At 47.8% G+C, this 19,505-nt stretch overlaps 1 protein-coding gene across 1 annotated transcript in view; it reads left to right on the top strand.

The window, feature by feature from the left end:
- The window catches only part of GATB (glutamyl-tRNA amidotransferase subunit B), a 71,737-nt gene that overhangs the window by 35,897 nt on the left and 16,335 nt on the right, over positions 1-19,505 (top strand). The window contains exons 6-10 of the mRNA XM_037168094.2: positions 3,882-3,995; positions 4,950-5,034; positions 5,868-5,912; positions 7,838-8,027; positions 19,232-19,365. Of these exons, the coding sequence (XP_037023989.2) occupies positions 3,882-3,995; positions 4,950-5,034; positions 5,868-5,912; positions 7,838-8,027; positions 19,232-19,365 (568 nt within the window). The remainder of the gene's footprint in view (positions 1-3,881; positions 3,996-4,949; positions 5,035-5,867; positions 5,913-7,837; positions 8,028-19,231; positions 19,366-19,505) is intronic.

Here is a 19,505-nt window from a genome sequence, read left to right as displayed (position 1 = left end):
TCATTGCTCGGCAAAACACGAGAATTTTTGCTCTGGCTGGTGTGTCTCAGTGGTTCAGTGTCGGCCTGAGAATCAAAGGGTCACCAGTTCAGTTCCCAGTTAGGGCATATGCCTGTTTTGCAGGCCAGGTCCCCAGCAGGGCATGCACAAGAGGCAACCACAGGTTGATGTTTCTCTCCCTCTCTTTCTCCCTCTCTTCTCTTCTCTAAAAGATAAATACATAAAATATTTTTTAAAGAGAAAATACCAGAGTTTTGGCTTGTTCAACAAGGTGTTTATTTACTGACCCAGCTCTGGGTTCTGGACGTAGCAGTGAAGAGGACATTGTTCCTGCTATATTCACAAGCTTATATGCACGAGGGAGGGAAAGTCATTAACAAAGAAAACAAAACAATTATAGTGATACGTGCATTAAGGAAACAGGTAGGGAGCCATGAGCAAGAATAACATCGGACATGACGCAGGCCTCTCAGAGGAGGCAGCATTCACTTGAGCCCTGAAGCAGGACTCCAGGCCCAGCCAGCAAAGAGCCAGGGGCTGAGCGTTCCTGGGAAGCGCTGAGGCAAAGTCCCAGAATGGGAAAAAGTGTAGGAGGTGCCTGTAGTTCACAAGGGAACAGGAGCCCCTGCAGGGAATGCGTACTGCGCAGGGGAACGTGCCTTCAAGTGAGACTGAAGGAGGAGGCGAGGGCCGGATGACCAAAAATGGTAAGAAGCCTGAGGTTCGTCCCACCTGCAGCGGGAAGCCATCAAAGGCTTTTAAGCAAGGGAATGACTTAGTCCATGTAATGTTTTAGAAAAAAAAACTCTGGCTGCTTGGTGGAAAGTGGGTTTTCAGAAGGGGAAGGGGAAGCAAGGAGACCAGTTAAGAAGCTTTTGTAATAGCTCAGATGGAAGATGATGCTTTTGTGGACAGGGCTGGTATCAGGGAAGAGGGACAGATCAAGATGGGTAGATTCAAGAAGGTTTTTAAAAATAACGGGACTTGTTACCAGGCTGGAATGGAAGGCAAAGGACAGAAAGAAATCAAAGGTGCTTTTAGGGAAGACTAAGAAGACAGGTCGAGGTGCTGTTTATTGAAATTGCGAAGGTGAGGACAAGAATGGATGTGGTGGGGGGGTTGGGGGCGCCAAGCAGGATTTAGTTTCAGAAATTGAAATACCTTCGAGACCTGCAAGTGGGGGTGCCAGGGAGACATCAGAGGTCAGTGTGGAGCTCAGAGCAGAGGTCTGCACTGAAGAGATAAATTCAGGGGTCATCAGCAACCAATGGTGTTCAAACCAAATACCCCCACAGTGAGAGCGTAAGCAGAGACTCATCCTGAGTCTGGATGGGCAAGAAAGCCAAGCATATGAAGTGGGAATGGAGTGTCCCAGGGAGGCAAGAGAGCATAGGTCTCAGGAGCTGAGAGAGAAAGGTGTTTCAGGAAGGAAGGGTTGGTGGGTGTCTCACATACTGCTGAGGTCTCTTGTCAGGTGAAGTTAGAATGTGTCCTTTGCCCAGTGGATTTGGCAGCCACTCTGACAAGTCACCTTCTGAGAGGTGGGGACAGAAGCCAGGCTGAAGTGGGTTTAGAAGGAAATGGGAGGTGAGATCATGGAGACGGTGTGTTCAAGAAACACAGCTTGTTTGTGAGGATTTGCTGACTAGGAAAGTAGGGAAACAATAGCTTAATGATGGAGAGAGAATTGGGTTTAAGGGAGTAGGGTGTGGCTTTTGGTTTTTCTTTAATGCGCAGCACTGTGCACAGGTACATACCAGAAGCAGTGCTGAGAAAGGGCAGTTGATGGCTGGCACAGGACAGGGGAACTGACTGACAGCATGACGTCCGTGGGAGGGCGAGGAGGGTGGGGATTAACAGTCTGGTCCCACTGCTGAAAGGCCCGCCCTCCTGGTCTTGAAGATGAGATGAATTCAAAACAGACTGTAGACACGTGGTAAATTCTGTGTTATTGGTTGTGTGTATTCTAACAACTCAGAGGAACCAGCAGTGGCAGCCAGCTTATTGATAAGGGTTCTTAGGAGGAGAAGGCGGCGACTTCAGTGGGACCCTGACAGATGAGCGGAGGTTGAAGAAGGGACAGTGACTCCGGTGAAGAGGATGCATGGGAGGGGCCAGTGGGCAGACAGCGCCTCGTGTGGAGGCGGCTTTCTCACGGAGAGTGCAGTGGGAAAATGGGAGCGCGCCAACTGCGTCCGGGGCAGGGAGGGCTCTTGAATACCAGCAGAGGAGACGAGGTGGTCTACTAGGAGCTGGCTGTGCACTTGAGCAAGCAGCGGGAGTGTGGAGACGACACTGGGCAGGAGGAAAGTCAGGGCCACATCGTGGGCGGCTGGACAGGGAGGGCTTCTGTGTGGAACATCCAGATGTGATTCTGTAATCTGGGCTTGAAGTTCCGAGTCCTCGGGTGAGGGTGGCAACAGTGGCAATAGAGAGGAAGTGACAGGTATGAGGGATTATGGAGGGAAGAACCGATAGGATATAGTAGTCAGTTTGGACAAAGAAAAGAGAAGTAGAAGATATCTTCAGGGATCCTAAACCAAGAGTCTGACGGTGTCAGGAATAGTTGGAACAGATTGTCCCGAGGGAGCTGGAGGGTTTTGTAAAAGTGCTGAGATGTCCCCACTAGAGACAGGGTGATCTCTGAGCTGAAAGGTGCCTCTTCCTTGGCAGTCAGCCTGGGTCAAGTTGCCTTGGCAGAGTGGTGAGCTGGCCCCTCTTGAGGGAATTGAGTGGCAGGCAGGGCAGGCAGCAGCCGGCCATTGGCCTCAAGCTGGGAGATCGAGCCCCACAGCTCAGCTGTGGGGGTGTGACAGAGACCAGGTCTCCTCTCGTGGTGTGCAGTTTATTTATACCATCTTATTATTTTAATATGCATTTGCTGTGGAATCTGGGGAAATGTATTTCTTTCTTTAGCCTGTCAGAACTCTTAGGTTTGGCAGATTATTTTTCAATTTAGAAACCTGCCTAGGAAAATAAAAATCCAGCATTTTATCTTCTTATTCTGTCCTATTTTGAATATTGTAAATGAAAATGAAGAGCAGAGAATTTGAGTTTTACTGAGTGTTTCTTAACATCCCCTCCCTATTTGTCTTGGGGTTTTACCCCCACACCCTCCTCCTCAAGAGCCTCAGAATCCTCTCCACAAACCAGCTGCTGCTTTAGGGTTACTGCTCCTAACGTGAAGGGGCTTCAGGGTCAGAGCAGGTTCGCCCAGGCCGGGGACAGTGTCTGCTGAGCCCCCGCCTCAGGCCCTCCCCATCCTAACAGCTCCATGGGCTGCAACAAATCCCTTCGGCAATCAGGGAGGGTTCAGAGTCGTGTTAGTGGAAGGAAGGGATCACTACAGTACACGTTCTGGCTCTTGCCCGTGAGCTGTAAATGCTCAAGGACTCTCTTGTAAATCTCCTGGCATCACTGTGGGGAATCCACGTTCCATTGGAGAGCAGTATAGGGCATCAGACAGTCGTTGCTGAGGCCTTCCCGACAGCCCAGCTCTGACACTTCAGAAAAAGCCTGAGAATAAAACCGCTGAGTAAATCTCCATTTTAACAGTGTTGTTTTTTCTTATTGGGCGCAAAAGAAATGAGGTTTCCCCAGCTGGTGTGCCCAGAATTTCTCCTCTCTCCTTCTGCGTGTGCACAAGTACACACATGCACACATGTACACACACGCACCGCAGAGCTTTAGGACCGGAACCCTCTTATGCAGATAGAAGTGCCAGCCATGCACTGCAGGACCAGCCGCACCTTCTCTGAGGTTAGGTTGCTGTAACAAGACAACAAATGGGAGTAGTTGGTGCTTGCCTGGACTCTGGCCTTTGAAAGACCATGTGGCCTCAAGAGAATTTCTAAAGAATTGTCTGTTTTCTCTCCTTTCAGAGGGCCAGTTGAGAGTGGATGCCAATATATCTGTGCATCGCCCTGGGGAGCCTTTGGGTGTTCGAACTGAAGTGAAGAATCTCAACAGTGCCAGGTTCTTGGCCAGAGCCATAGGTGAACATCAGCTGTTACTCCTAATGCCCGTCTCTGTGTCAGTTGTCTACTGCTGTGTAACGAGCCACCCCAGGCCTTAGTGACTCGTACAGCCAGTTAACTTTCCATAGTTCTGTGGATTGGGTGGTTTTTCTGCTGGTCTTGCCTCAGCTCCCTCATGTGGCCGTGGAAGCCGGCAGCTCAGCTGAAACAGAGGGTCTGAGAGGACCTCCCTCGAGGGTGGGGCCTTGGTGCTGGATGTCTGCTGGGCTCCTCTCTCCGTAGGTCGTGCTCCATTTGCTGGCCTAGCCCAGGCCCACTTGGCTGGCATCTGGGGATTCCAGGCTAGGAACTCCTGACAGGCAGCAATTGAGATCTGGAGTGGCTCGGCCGGAGAGCGTTCCCAGCCCCTCTGCCCAGTTGTGTGATCTGTCCTGGGTCACTCGATCTCTCTGAACCCAAGTTTTCTCAAAAAGGGAGGAGCAGTGCTTCCTAAAAGACCCTTTTAAGCACCATCATTCTATGATGGAAACAAGAATAAAATAGGATATACAGCGTACAATAATGTGTGTCCCCTTGTCCACAGGGGACATGTTCCAAGACCCCTGTGGACACCTGCAACTGCAGGTGGTACAGAACCCTATCGATACTGCGTTTTCTTCTATACAGACCTGTGGTCACATTTAATTTATAAATTAGGCACAGTGTGACATTAGCAATAATAACTAATAAAAAATTAAACAATTGTAACAATATATTGTGGTAAAGGTTTTGTGGGTGTCGTGTCTGACTCTCAAAACATCCCATTGTACTCTATTCACCCTTGACTCGTGTGAAGTGACCCGGTGCCTGGTATTGAGATGAAGTGAGGTGAATGACTAGTTTTTGAGTTAAAGGTTTAAAAGGTTTTTAAATGTTGCTTGGTTGGATGAAAGGAGTCAAAAATATGGCACTAAATTACTGTGTTTTTCTTAGATTATGAAATTCAGAGGCAAATCAGAGAACTTGAGAATGGAGGCGAAATTCTGAATGAAACTCGCTCCTATGATTACAAGCTGGGGTGAGTCTGCACTGACCAGCGCCTTGGGCGCTGTATCCTTCAGCGGGTGGCAGTCCCAACCTTTTTGGCATCAGGGACCATTTTCCTGGAAGACAGTTTTTCCAGGGATGGCACGGTGGGGTGAGGTGGGGGGGGGGGGTGCTGGGGAGGGGAGGAGGTGGGGCTCAGGTGGTAATGCTAGCACCGTGGCTCACCTTCTGTGTGGGGCCTGGTTCCTAACAGGCCACAGACCCACACTGGGGCACAGCCCCGGGGTGGGGACCCTGCCCTGCAGGGCAATGATGAACCCCATAGGGCTGGTGGAAAGTTGAAACCAAGCCCAACTTGTTACACAGTGCTGGTCTTAGGTCCTGTCCCTGCCCTTGCTTCTGAGTTACCTGCTTTGCAGCAAGAATTTTTATTTCCTCAATTTCTGTCAGAGTAAAGCTCTACCAATTTAGGCTAGAGGTATAGAGCTCTAGCTTACAGAAAGTATACAGCTGGTTGTAGAGGTGCCCTTTTTTCTTTAGATAACATTGACATTGACTTTAATTTTTCTAATGCAGAAATTTTGAGGGTTTTATACCTTTAGCAGAAGACTAAGCAAAGCTCAAAAGCCTAGACCTAGAACTGGTTAAAAGCTCTTTGCATTGAAGCAGTTTATTTTTTAAAATTAGCATTCTAAACATTTTTCTTTTTTAATATTATTAGCGTAGTCATAAAGTGTCTCCCAAGGGAGGCCTGAAGAGCTGGAATTTCTGCGGTAACCCTTATCGGCAGGGAACCCTTCTCTGAATATGTGCCGGCCAGGGCTGGTGCAAACTCTCTGACATTTCCTTGTTTAACTACCGCAGGTGCACTGTGCCAATGAGAGACAAGGAAGGAAAACAAGACTACAGGTGAATACTCATCTTGTCAAGTAGCATTGTGTATTTGGGGTTAGAGGCATATTTCAGATCCACTGTGAGATCAGCCCAATGATCCTGGGTAGATTTTTAGGAACCAGTTTTTGTTAGTTACATGATGGAAAATCTAGACTTCCTGTTCTAGTGCACACTGAGAGAAAGAATGTGTTTCTAAGTTGGAAGCCTGGAGTCCCTTCTTAGAGGTGATCCTATTGTTGGAAGACATGTTCGCTTGCCCCTGTGTGCGAGTTGTTACAGCTGAACTAAGAGGATGGCCGTTGAGGGCGGGGGCTGGCCTGTTCTTACTCATGCATTCGGGAGCGAATCCAGTAAGGCACGGAAGTTCCTTGAGAAGAAATGAAAAAACAGATGGCACTTTGCTTCAAACTTCAAGTAGTGCTATTTGATTGATAAATTGAACAAGTTGGACTTACTATGACATCCAGAAATACAGCAAATAATAAGGACAGGCTTAAGATAAATGAAGATTTTATTTTTTTTCTCCATTCAGTTTAGCAAACTGCGAAAATTGAAGTTTTGTGCATTAAAGTTGTTGAGGTTAGTCCACCTTTCTGTGGTGACGTGCAGGAAGATGTAAATGTAGCTACTGTTGACCTTGAGGATGTGGAAAAGAAGAAGCTCATAAACCTTTTGAGTGAACTTCACCTCATGGACTCCTCTCGTGGAGTCTGTCAAAGTGCGTGGTGTGAGTTTCTGTGATCTTCTAGGGTCAGTCTGTTCTTCCCGAGAACCTGCGTCCCCAGTGTTGCTGTGCTCTGTCCCTGCTGCTTTCTTAAGAAGGACGCAGTATACTTTTGGCTTAGCCAGTGGCTTCTGCTCGGTCCCTCAGGTTAACAGACAGGATCCCCTCTTACTTTCAGAAGCCCCACTGATTCACAGCGCAGATTTGGCGCCGGGGTGACGGGCTGCTAACACTTCTCGTCTGTCACCTCCAAGCCACCATTTGTTCTGTGTTATTCTGCGTCTGCACGAGCCCCTGGACAAGAGATGCAGAGAGCAAACAATAGATGCTGGGATAAAACAGAGGGAAGGGCATCTGTGTTTCCTAAGATCACAGGCAGTGGCGCAGCTTCACATTTCAAAAAGTCAACTGACTATTTTTTTAGAGCGGTGTTCGGTTTAGAGCAGAGCATTCTGTGTGTTCCTTGGTGTATAGCAGAGACCATATACTTTCTCTCCCCCCTCAGTTTCCCCTAATAATGTCCTGCATTAGTGTGTGGTGTGGTGCATTTGTTACAACTGATGGACCGAAGTCGATACCTTATCATTAACTAAAATTCATAGTGTATGTTAGGGTTGGTCTTTGTGTTGGACATTTGACAAATGTATGACATATATCCAGCATTATAGTGTCATTCAGAAGAGTTTCACTGCCCTAAACATCCCTGTCTGGACTCACCCCTCCCTCCCCCCTTCCGCTCCAGCTTCTACTTTATTTAGGCAAAATCCAATCATCTCTCCTACTTCTCAAGAAAATGTCTTTTTATTCTTTGACTTTTCATTTATTATACAAATACTGCTAAAAATAGTGGAAATTTTTAAATCAGGGAAGTCATCTTTTTTCCTAATAAGTTGTTCTCGTTTGGTTGCGTGTTTTCATGGGCACACGCTCTGGCCACAGTTACACGCCACAGTGCGGCATCAACTGTGTTGTGCCTTCTTCACTGGTCACTAGGCCATAAGCGTGGAAAGCAGCAGGGTTGGTGTTTCTGGCTCTGGTTTACATTTGTGCAAAGACTCACTCCTAGGAAACAAGGGGCCACTGTTGATATTGTAAGATATTAGAAATATCTGCAAGTAAGTGGCCTCTCTACACAGAAACTTTCATACTGGTGGTAGGTTTTTTTCCGTATTAAACTAAATACTTCAGAGCCCGGCGCTGTCTCCTTTCTGCCTAGGTTTATCCCCGAACCCAACCTGCCTCCCCTGCTGCTCTACGACTCGGCGTCTCTGCCTGCTGGCGCAGACCCGCAGCAGGTGATCAACGTTGACCAGATTCGGGAGCAGCTCCCCGAGCTCCCCAGCGTGACCCGGGAGAAGCTTGTTCAGCAGTATGGGATGCTGCCGGAACAAAGCCTCACCTTGCTGGTGAGTGTTGATCGGGGCTCAGTAACCCAGCTCAGCAGTCGGGGGAACGCTGTACAGTGGGCTCTGGGTGGGGCCGGCAGGTTGGCTGCTTCTGAGCACAGCAAGGCGTGCTAACCTTCTCTTGGTGCCCTTAAACGTAGTGCTTCTCCTAAAACCAGAAGCAGAGTCTCGTGCCTCATTTCTTCTGTGTAGAAATGTTTGGCTACACACGGCAGCCTTGAGGCTTCTCGAAGAGCATTCAGATGTTATGGCCGAGTGTTTTCCCCTGTGTCTGCAGGACACAGGAAATCCATGTGTAGGGTTTCTAGCAGCATTGAACCAGGATGGGGTCTGGCAGGGAGTCAGGCGCTCAAAAGCCAGCCTGTCATTTTACCAGTTGTACAAGAAAACATTTATTCCACGCAAAATGCTAAAACCTCTGACTAAAAGTATCAGTCCTTCGAGGCTTCAGGATGCATCCGAAGGGGCGCTAGAGAATCTGACACGGCTGAGGTCTGCGCAGGGATGGCCCTGCTCTTCAGAGCTGCCTGGGGCCTTGCCGGTGTTTTTGCTGCATCAACACTGAGCTGACACGGCCGCAGTGAGCTTGGCGTTGGGCACAGTTGTCTTCTGCTCGTCTGTAGGGGCAGGTGGGGCATTCTGCTGCGGCATCTTTTAGGGATTAGGTATAGCAGCAGAATCCATAGAGATCTGCATTTTTTTTTCATTTTAATTGACTGATAATAAATATCTGAGGATGTTAGAATATACATATTTCTGTGTAAATTTCTAGTTCAGTAACAGCAACCCAGGCATTTCTGGTACAAGGTACTCAGTCAAGTGTGTATTGAACGAATGATTTTTCTCTTCATCATCTGCAAATTGGTTAATTTGACAAGAATCAGAGAGTCTCATGTGAAAACTTCTTTTTTCCTACCAGTAATGATCAGGCACGATCCGTTGTTTTTTCCTACTTTAGGCAGGGTTGATCGCTGTCTCCTACAGGCTGCCTGTCTGTCTTATTCCTACCTCTGTGGCCCCTTTACCACTGTACTTTGTTTATTGGTGTATCTTGTTCAGTGCCTTGAAGGCAGGGGTGGTTGCACACGCCCACTGTTGCTCAGCGCAGAGAACGTAGCAGCAGTGCGCACGGCCAGGTCTCCGTGTGAATTAGTCTGTCAGTATCTCATATGGAACACCTTTCCACCTGCGTTCTTCCTGGGTCGATTCAACAAACCTTGGGTTTCAGGCTTACACATCTTCCCCACCATCCTGATCATTTCAATTTTCAGCCCACTCAAAATAAATTCCAGAATAAAAACTAAACGCTAAATTCTGGCCCTGCATTTTGACATATTTGCCAAGTTCTGTAGGGGGTCGGAGGACAGGCACTGAGGCTGCTCAGCCTGCAGGCATCAGTCACCTCTCTCCACTTGGCGTGTCCCCCCGGTGGACAGGGCCACCTCTGGAGGTGGCGAATGATGAGCTCAGGTTACTTGGCCTCTTTTTTTTCTTTTTAGCCCAAAACTGGTTTCTGAGAAGAATCCACTGAATAGAACGTTAAACATTGTTTTTGTGCAGCAGCTTTCTTGTAAGAGACGTGAAAGGACCTTTCTGCATCTCCTCCCAGGAGTGTGGCCGTCTCTCCTTGAAGCCCTGCCTGGAGGTGGATGGTCCCTTCAGAGCACATCTCTGTGGGGTTGTCACTGTCGCCCCGAAGAGCATGTAGCAAGGCCATGTTCACGTTCGTGCATGTGTCCCAGCTCTTTGTGTGTGTCCTTCACAGTGCCATGACCCAGCAGGTCTTGAATAAACGTTTGCAGAGGGGCAGCAAATGAGTGAGTTTATGTTTTCGTAGTTGAAGGCCCCTCTTAGGGAAACTCACCTTCTCCATTCATATCAACACTTTTATTGCCCTCTCCTGTGTAGTAGGTACTGAGACAAGGACAAAGTTTTTTAAAAAACAGATGTTTTCTTTACTTTCCAGTAACTTATTTATACACACACAACACCACAGCTACCCAGCCCCGGGGGCGGGTTGCAGTATATAAATGTATAAAGTGGAGGGACCCGGAGGAGGGAGTGATGGCCTCATTTAGGACAAGAAGGGTAAACCTCAAGAAGGTGACTTTCAAGGCATTTTTGAAGGGACTCATTGTTTGGTATCTTAAAAATATGCTTATTTTTTTATAGCTTAAAAATAACAGGTGGTTAGTTTTTTTCTTTTTTTAGGGGATAGTACTTGAAATCCTCAAGATGGGGAAGAAGATAACTCGATAGGAATGGGAAGAGAATGACTCAGACAAATTGTTTTCCTGAAATTAGGCATCCTGAGCTCTTTATGACTTTGTAATCATTGGAAGCTGATTTACTCATAACATACCCGAAAGAGAGATGTTCTGTGCTTTCTCCCACCTTCATCGGAAACACGACAGATTGCTGAGAAGGGCAGATGCGCAAATCTAATGAACCGTCTTCCGACTGAAAGAGTGCCCAGGAGTGTTCATTAAACAAGTGGCAGCAGTGGAGGTGTGCGTTGCGGAGCTCCCGCCCCGCGCGCTGCGCCTTTGCATTGCTCATTAAATTAAGCATGAAGCACATACCCACCCACACACACACACACACACACGTGCCTTACCCACAAATGACTTCAGAATTTAACTCTAGTCTTTAATTTATCTTGTCGTTTTAGTATGCAGTAAGCACTGAATTATTTATTGTTACCCCTGATATTACGGAACTCCCATATTATGTTGTAGCATCTGCCACAATGTCTGGCACACAGTAGGCACTTAGTGAACATTTGTTCCATGAGAGGAGGACGGATGAGCACACGCATGGGGTACTGTGGCAAGACTCATGAAAGTCCTGGGAGCAGTGTTCCCCATAAAAGTGTCCCTGCTTCTAAAGGCCTGATACATGAACTGCCCTTTTGACAACCAGCAAATTGTGGAATGACGCTGCGTCCCTGAGCCCTGGGTAGGGAGACCTGGGTTGCTGCTTCAGCCACACCAGATGCAGATCACGGGGTCTGTCTGACTCGTTTTCTGAGCTGAATTCGTCAGGACATTAAATCAAATCTACATTCTGACCTTCTCTCTCACAGCCTCCTGATACTCCGCCCCCAACAGAAACCTGTCTTAACTATTCTTCACTCCCCAGCCACCTGAAAGCATCGTGCTCCACCAGAACTTCGCCCTGGTTAGCTAGCCTTGCTTCTCTATCTTATGTCAAACTGCCTTGATTTCTGGCCTCATGCGTAAGGAATAAGGAATAGAAATGTGGAAGCTGAGATTCAGGTATTAGAAAATGGGAGAATTTTAATAGCACACAGCAGGTCCTTCTCTGAGTCCGTATATCTGAGAATAATTATTGAAATGATTGAGATCATACACATGTGCACTTTTCTTAGCAGACGGTCCCAGGCTGACGTCTCAGGGGCATCTCTTCCTCAACTCCGCCTTCCCTGACAGCTAGCGCAGACTGCGTGGAGCCACTGCCTACGCAGCACGCACAACAGTCCGTACCGCCTGCTCCGCAGTGTACGGCGGCCCACTTCTCAGTCTGTCCTCCCGCAGCCCTCGTAGGCTGCCTGCAGTGGTCCTGCCCATTTCACCGGGGAGGAAACCTAACCTCGGTGGCTGAGTGGTTGAGTACAGGTGTTGAGGCACTTTCCTGAGTCGCGGGGGAACCGAGGTCAGACTGGGCTGGCTTCAGGGCCCAGGCCCTTCATCTCTGAGCATTACCGCCTGCCTGCACCTGTAATGCGCTGCAGTGCCAAGTAGAGATAATGTTTCAAGTTCTTAGCTGTTTTGGAGAGAAAACACAGTTTTCACTTTCGTTAACATCGTTGCTGTATCAGTCCCACCGATGCTCCACGAAGCACAGTCATCACACATCAGTTCATTTAAAACGTTCTGACCACTCCTCTTGGTTTTTAAGATTCCTGACTGCCATATATATAAACAGAAAGTGCTGTGTGCTGAACTTAGTGAGGACCAGTCAACTCTAAGGAAAAGCAGAAATTATGTCCATTTTCTAAGCAGAAAACTTAAGTCAGAAAAGAAATGTCAGCTCCCCTCTTGCGACTTTGTCTCTAAACTTTCTGCCTGAGGTACTTGGCACCTTCTGCCATAATCATTAATTCTCCCTGCGGGGTCAGAGGTGTGGGGAACGATTTGGCCTGGACCCTTGAGTCATGTGTCCCAGCACATGTGAGGGACGGCTGTGAGCTCACAGCATCCCTGGCTGTGTATGAAGTCAGTGCAGGGATTTCAGTGTCCTCTCTTGTGGGAGTTCTCGGGGGAGGAAGGGTACAGCACCCTAATGTAGTGTTGTTCGAGAGCCCGCTGTACGGCTGTACTCGCCACACACCCTTTGCTGTTGTCTAATGTAAGAGGTTTTATCTTTCCCACGTTGCCTCTAATTCTTGGGTAGCGCTCTAGGGGGTTAAAACACTGACCAAAGGACAGACACTCTTGATTCCAGGTCTCACTTTGGACACTTAGGAGCCAAGAGGGCCCTGCTGAGGGATCAGCTCAAACTGGAGCTGTGCCTTCCCAGCTAAAAGAGGAAGGGAGTGATTTGCTTCCCCCAAAGATAGCAGACTCAGAAGAACCCTCCCTGGATCTAAAAACAGTCTGGACGCAGCCAAGCAGACTCCCCAGAAAATGCTGCCAGAGGGCAGAGCACCGCTGACACATTGAGAGCCAGGCAGGGCAGAGTGTTAGGGAAGGTCCAGTGTGGCCCCTTTGACGCCACGGGAGAGTATGACAGGGACCATCCACAGCGGTGACCTGTGCTGCCACGCGTGTCTGTCTGTCTGTCTGTCTGTCTGTCTTTGGGTGCATCCTCCAGTAGTCCTTGAACAATTCCATTTCTCCCCAGCTGGTTATTCCCTGTTTAGGTCATACTGTTTATTTCTGATATCATAGGAGAGGTTAAGGTCTCTCCAAGGAACAAAGAATCAGAAAGGATATCATGACTGCAGTTGATTGTTAAATGGATTGTTTTCTAAGAGTTTGGTTGTGAGTATCCAGTAAGCTTGAAATGGCCTGGGTTTATTTCTGGCTGAATTGCCTATAACATAATTTTCATCAGTAAATACCTTTATATCCCATAGGCAGTGCTGCCTTAATAGTTTGAAAAAGCATCTCAAACCCTATTGACTGGTGTTAGACTGCCCACACCTCCTGAGGAGCGGAGGACTTGCTGTCTAACAACCGAGGAAGGAAACTCCATTTGGCCAGTGTCATCACCCACCATATTTCAGCTTCATGCAATCTTCAAAATTGATTTTATTCTTAATTTTATAACATTGCATCCACTGCTTGCCAGCTTTGGATGCGTTCATGGTCATTCTGTGCACTGGAAAACCAACCAGTGTTTTGTTGAATAAAAAGATGGATCTTCTAACTTAATTCCTGCAAACCAACAGTCCATCTCAGATATGTGACAGGGCTTTCAGAGATGAGGATCCGCTGGGCTCAGAGCCATCCGACCCCACGGGGCCCTGCCCACGGGGACAGAGTGCAGGGAGGAGTGAAGGTTCCAGGCGCCTAACCTTGGGGAGCCCCAGGGGCTCTGCCTCAAATGCATCCTGAAGCAACAGGCTCCTTCCATGTCGGGCACACTGGACGGCTGTGTGTTAAAGGACATTGAAATGTAGTCACAGTCAGAACTGATTTCTTGACATGTTTTTTGTGTCCCATTTTTGCAGACATCTGATTATTCTTGCCCGCTGTCAATTTTTACTTCCTAAATTATATGGATTTTGATTATCCAATAAACAGTCTCATTTCCAAGTTGGTTTGGAACATCTCACATAGTTAATGCATCTCAGAGAATGTAAACTCATTTGCACCTTTGTCTAAGCAGCTGTAGGTGAGCACACTACCTGAATGGAACCGGGACTCTGCTGAATTCAGATGTGCATGCTTCTCTCAGCTTTGCTGGGACAAGAGCGCAAGTGGAATTGTTAAGATCAGAGTTTTGCTCAGTTTAGGGCTTCTCAGGCTCTGCTAGGAACATGATCCAGGGGCAGGATTGTGGGAACCAAAATAGGACTCTAGCTGTGTGTTTGTTGAGACAGACTAGAGGGCATAGACCCTGGGAGTTTCTGGGTCAATTTCAGAACCTCTGCAGATCCCTGTTTCTTGAAAGTAGCAGTGATGGTTCATTCCAGCTTCCTTCTGGCATACATGGAGAATGGTGTCTTCTCCGCTGGCCTCATACCACCAACTGACTACCTTGGGTTTTTCCCCACTGAAGACTCCTCTGATGAGTCACTTTTTTTCTGGTTCACTCACTGAAAGATGTCTGTCGTCACTTGTTTCCACAAAAAGCAGAGGGCGAATTCATTCCCAGCACAGACCCAAGTCACCACCCACTGTACATTCCAGCCCTTAATCCAGCCACGGCTTCTGCTTCTGCCTCTGCCCTGGAACACCCCTCTCTCAGACCCTTTCCCTCGCTTTCATTTCCACCCAACACTAACATTTGCTGTTATTTCCAGGGCCATTTATCACAAAGCTGGTGGGTCTGCATTCTGTTTTTCTCCCATTGTGAGAACAGTCAAATTCACAGGGATAGTGAGGGAACAATGGAGCCCCCGTTGACCCGCACACACCCTGCCTCCTAACAGCGTCTCCGGAAACGCTCAGTGGCGGCACACCCCAACGCCCCGCCCCTCTGCAGAGGCAGACGGGCAGTTTGTGCTGGTACCGCCACAAAATGACGCATCCTAACCTGGGAGAGCCTTGCCCGGTTGGAGCCACTGTTGTTCAGTCCACAGATGCAGGGTCTCCTGGACAGGCAGTGGCTCCCACCACAGGACGGCCCTGCCGGTTAGGTGTAAACCCACCAGGCATCACTCATGTTAGAGGAGTCAGAGTGCAACTAAATTCAATATAATTCGCTTACTATCAAGACTGTATGAGCGATCGTGGAATTCACTCGGTTACGTTGGAAGGCGTTTCAGAATGGGGCATTGTCTCGGTTTGGACGTGCTCACTGTAACTTCCCTCAGGAGGGCCTGTGGAGGGGATGCAGAGGAGAGGCTGGGGGAGCTCCGGCCCTGGGGCGGGTGCTGCTGTGTGCCATGCATCAGCAGAGTGCCGTGTGGTCTAGTGTGCGCTGGCAAAGGCAGAAAGTGAACTTGCCATTTTCTCCTCATTTCCAAGGTAATTGCTAAAGCCCTTCGCAACATTTTTAATATGTTAAGAACCTTTGAACAGCTGGCAGGTATCAAGTAAAACGATGGAAGTGGTGGGAAAGTGCATTCTTTTGATGAGCGAGTTGCCTCTCCGCACGCCTGGCACTGGCGCCCAGCCCTTTTGTGCCGTGACCTTTTGCAACTTAGTGCCTCAGTGTTGTCATTTTTAAAAGAATTCTGCTACCTTCCTCCATGGGTCGCCTTGGGAACTAAATGAGTTAACATAGAGAAAGCCCTTAGAACAGTGCACAATACCTGTTATTGCTGTTAAAGTTTATTATTGTCATTAATACCACTGCAGCAGCAGCTCTGTGTAGCTCCCCACAGGGCTGGCTGCCCATCTCTGTGTCCCCCAAGTAGTCTTGCCCGATTGCTCATCTAGGGTCGCTGCGCTGCCAGGTCACCCTGCCACATAACCAGCTGTTCCTCAGCTTGTACTTTGGGCTTTTTCTTCCCCGAATCTGCCGCTGGGCAGCTGTCTATAGGTTTCATTCAGCCTCTAAATACAGACCAGCTCATTTCTGCCCTGTCGTCGGGTTCACTGGGTGTGGCAGCGGAAAAATCAGCCTTCATCTTACTCCAACTGGATGGTCTTCCAACATTTTATCATCTCTGAAAGCAGAATGCAAAAGACAGCTCTAGGGCACACTGCTTCCAGGGCCCGGCGCCGCGGTGAATAGGGGCTCCTTCCCAGAGCAGGCAGTGAGGCGAGGTGATCGATCCCTCTGCCTGTCCTCATACCAGCACTGACCAGCTAACAGATCCATTAGCAGCGGAGGGTTCTGGGGGCATCTAAGAGGCTGACCTAGCCTTGGCTCTGGGTGTAATGGAATGCTTTGGGAAATCTGATAAAATGTGAGAAGGATGCTTCCTGGCATAGAACTGTAAAGACTGTTGGGTATTATCCAAAAGACAGGGCCAGTTGTCCCTGCTGCTTTAGCTATCTCTATAGGGACAACTGGCCAGGGACTTGACGCCCTGTGTTGCTGGAGTGTCAGCTCTACCTGATCTGGGGACGGGGAGATTAGTGCTAAGTCGAAGGTTTGCTTGTTGCCTTTGAGAAGGACGTTAAGGGTCCGCCACTGCAGTGGCCTTTCTGCCTTACTCTCAATACAGTTTTTATGTAAGGGAATTACTGGCCCACTGTCTTTCTGAGAAAACCAGAGCCACACTGCCACGTTCACAAGGGGCCTCTGATATTTGTGCCAACTTCATTAGCATTTGCCTATCTCAGAAAAACTAAGAAGACCTTACCTAGAATGTTTTATATTTTTTTCCTGAAAAGCTGGCTTTAGATCTAAAGAACCAGAGTGGGCACCCACATGTGACTGTTTATTGATCGGTCATTATCTGGGCAGCGGCAGCTCAGCGTTCTTCAGCCCCATCTGTAGCCCTCTGGTCACGATCACAGGTGTTCGTGTCCACCACAGGTTGTGTGCAGAACCCAGGGGTTCTTCCCACGAAGTACAGTACCAGCGCAGAGAGGCTTTGTCACAGCACTGACACAAAAAGACAAACAGAAATCTGACTTGCCAAGTTATCCATCCAATAAAAAACCACCCAGGGGGAGAAGAAAAGATATTTATCATGTCCCAGCAACTCAGCCAAGCCTGCAAGTTCAAGTGCAGTATTTCTAGGTGAATTTAGAAAACCTTTCCCTGGCAGAGAGTTTTCCTGACAGCTCTTTTCACCAGCAGCCAGCCTGTCTGGGATAGAACAAAGGGTTTCTTCCCCTCTGATTCGGGCTGGATGACAATTTTCTACTTCCCCAGCGGTTTGGGCAGCATTATGAAGGTTTGAATACTTCTCTATAAGTTAAGCAGAACTTCGTTTTCAGGCTGTCTGCCTTTGCCTCTATTAGTAGTCAAGTGTTGGCTGTTGAGGTGGCCTCTGCCCTGGTTTAGCATGAGCAGAATAACAGCATTGGTTTGAAAAGAGATTCAAGAGATGATTATGGGGTTATTCCATTGACTTGTCACCAGAGAATGGATCTGTTACAAAGGGCATGTAGATTTTTTTTTTTATTATGGAATTTCTACTGAGCAGCTGTGTGTCTGTGTGCATGTTACGGCATTTACAGCAGCCAGATTTTCAGAGCATTTTTGTTATTATGTCTTCTTCCTAGTATCTTATTTTTTCCAGAAGGTTCTTTCGTTTAAGTGGAAGTTCTCTAAAAGGGGCGAAGATGAAAAGCTTACCTGTAGTATAAAGTTAAAAAGGAATATGAGGTCTGTCCAGAAAGTATCCAGCCTTGTAGTATGAAAAATAGAGACATAAGACGTGAGAAACACTGTACATAGGACAGTGACGCCTCAGGTCCCTTCAAAGTAGGCACCTCGGGACCTCACACAGTTCTCCCACTCACCATCAACTGCCCCATCATATTTTCCTGAATCTCACCAACAGTCTGAAATCTCTTACCTTCCAGATATGATTTCAGTTTGGGGAAAAGCCAGAAGTCACAGGGCACCAAATCTGGGCTGTAGGGGTGCTGAGTCACCCAGGTGATTTGATGTTTTGCAAAAAAACTTCCATGGGTTTTGATACACGTGCAGGTGCAATATCGTGACGAAGCTGCCAGTCACCAGTTGCCCATAGCTGCAGCCTTCTGGATCACCTGAATAGTTTCCAGGGAGGAATGTTCAAGCTTAATGCAAAATTTGATAGATTCATTATTCTACCTGTTCAGTCATTTCTAATGTGATGGCCACACAGTACATACGCTCACTCAACAGCATCTACTGTGCCCACTGACTAGTACAGTGAAGGTGTCATTGTTCATGCACATGCATTTTAGTCCACTCTCCTTGGCTGCCAGGTTACATCTGTGTTGCACAAACCATTCTCATTATATTAACAGTGGGTAGGCTTATTCCAGACAGACCTCATATTTCAAGGAAAGGTGGTTTGATCTGAATTTCACCAGACTGGAGAAATCTGTTTAGAATGTGTCCCCTCTGCATTTGGAAACTTCAGCCTTCCCTGTGCAAGTAGGACATGTTTTTCTCGTTTTTAACTGAAAAACAAGGGGTGGACTTAGCCAGATTTCTTGATTCTGCCAGATCTATCTAAGCTGGCAGTTAGCCATAGTGTGTAACTTGATGAGTGCCTTGAGGTTATTCTTATGCATAATTGTGGCACATCTAGTATTTAAAGGTAAACCGATAAAGAATGAGTGTTCACATGTGATTTTGAATAAATATACATGGTGACGGGAGACATTGATTCCTTTGCTGGTACCTACCAAGCAGCTGTCGTGGCCCAGCGCTGACTTAGCTCTAGTTGCAGAGTGAACAGGGCGGCACGGCCCTGACAGTGCAGAGCAGGAAGGTAGAGCCTTCGAGCAGACTTGGCCCAGCTGATGGTGTGCATGAAGCGAGATGACAGGCAGGTCATCCGGGCCTTGCTTGATTCAGGGGCCAGAAGCTGCTTCTCCCTCCACCAGTTTTGTGGGCTAAGTGCGTCCCATGTACCCACGTTCTTCCTCATTCTGGAAACCATTTCTGTCACGATACGGAGGTGAATACAGTTACAAACCACTTTTGGTATTTCAGAGTTAGAATATTCTGATTGTTTCTTCTTGATTGCTTTGCTTACCTTGTTGTTCTAGCAATCACTAAGACTTCCAGCAGAGGACAGGACTGGAAAGAGACAGGACAGTGAACTCGGGCCAAACATTGTGGGCCCAAGGATGAAGGATACAGGACACACACAGCCAGCATTGATGGGAAAACAGGTTTAGGGAATGGTGGATGTCACCATCCTCTGGTTCACAGAGTCATGGCTCTGAAATATGTTCATTCCTTTGAGAAAATGCTATATAAATGCATGGCGACAGTAGAAGAATACTTGCTATTTACTGGAAGTGATCAGAATTTTCGGATGACATCTTTGTGTCTAGGAAATAACAAGTTAATGTCTCAGAGGAGGCAAAGGTAGGCAGTTTGATTTGCCTTGAGAATGCTGATCTTCCACTTTTTGGGGGTTTTATACAATTTTTCTTTCTTTACAGAATGAAGTTGGCCTACTGGAGTTCTTCCAAAATGTGATCAAAGAAACTAGGGCAGAGCCCAAAAAAGTGACTAGTTGGGTCCTCAACACTTTTCTGGGTTTTTTAAAGCAACAGAACCTTGCCGTCAGTGAGAGGTGAGTGGGGTCAGGGGATTTCTTCTTTCTTTGTGATGAACTGTGTGCCCAGAAGCAGCTGAAGTAGGACAGGGCCAGTGTATTACTCTCCTTGTTCTCCCTAGGATCTCCTGACAGGATGCTAGCATCCCCTGTGAATT

The sequence above is a fragment of the Artibeus jamaicensis genome, unplaced genomic scaffold (genome assembly GCF_021234435.1).
Source record: "Artibeus jamaicensis isolate MK-2021 breed Jamaican fruit bat unplaced genomic scaffold, CSHL_Jam_final scaffold_537, whole genome shotgun sequence".
NCBI lineage: Eukaryota > Metazoa > Chordata > Mammalia > Chiroptera > Phyllostomidae > Artibeus > Artibeus jamaicensis.
Note: the sequence above shows the minus strand (reverse complement) of the source record. Positions and strands in the feature narration are given on the sequence as shown.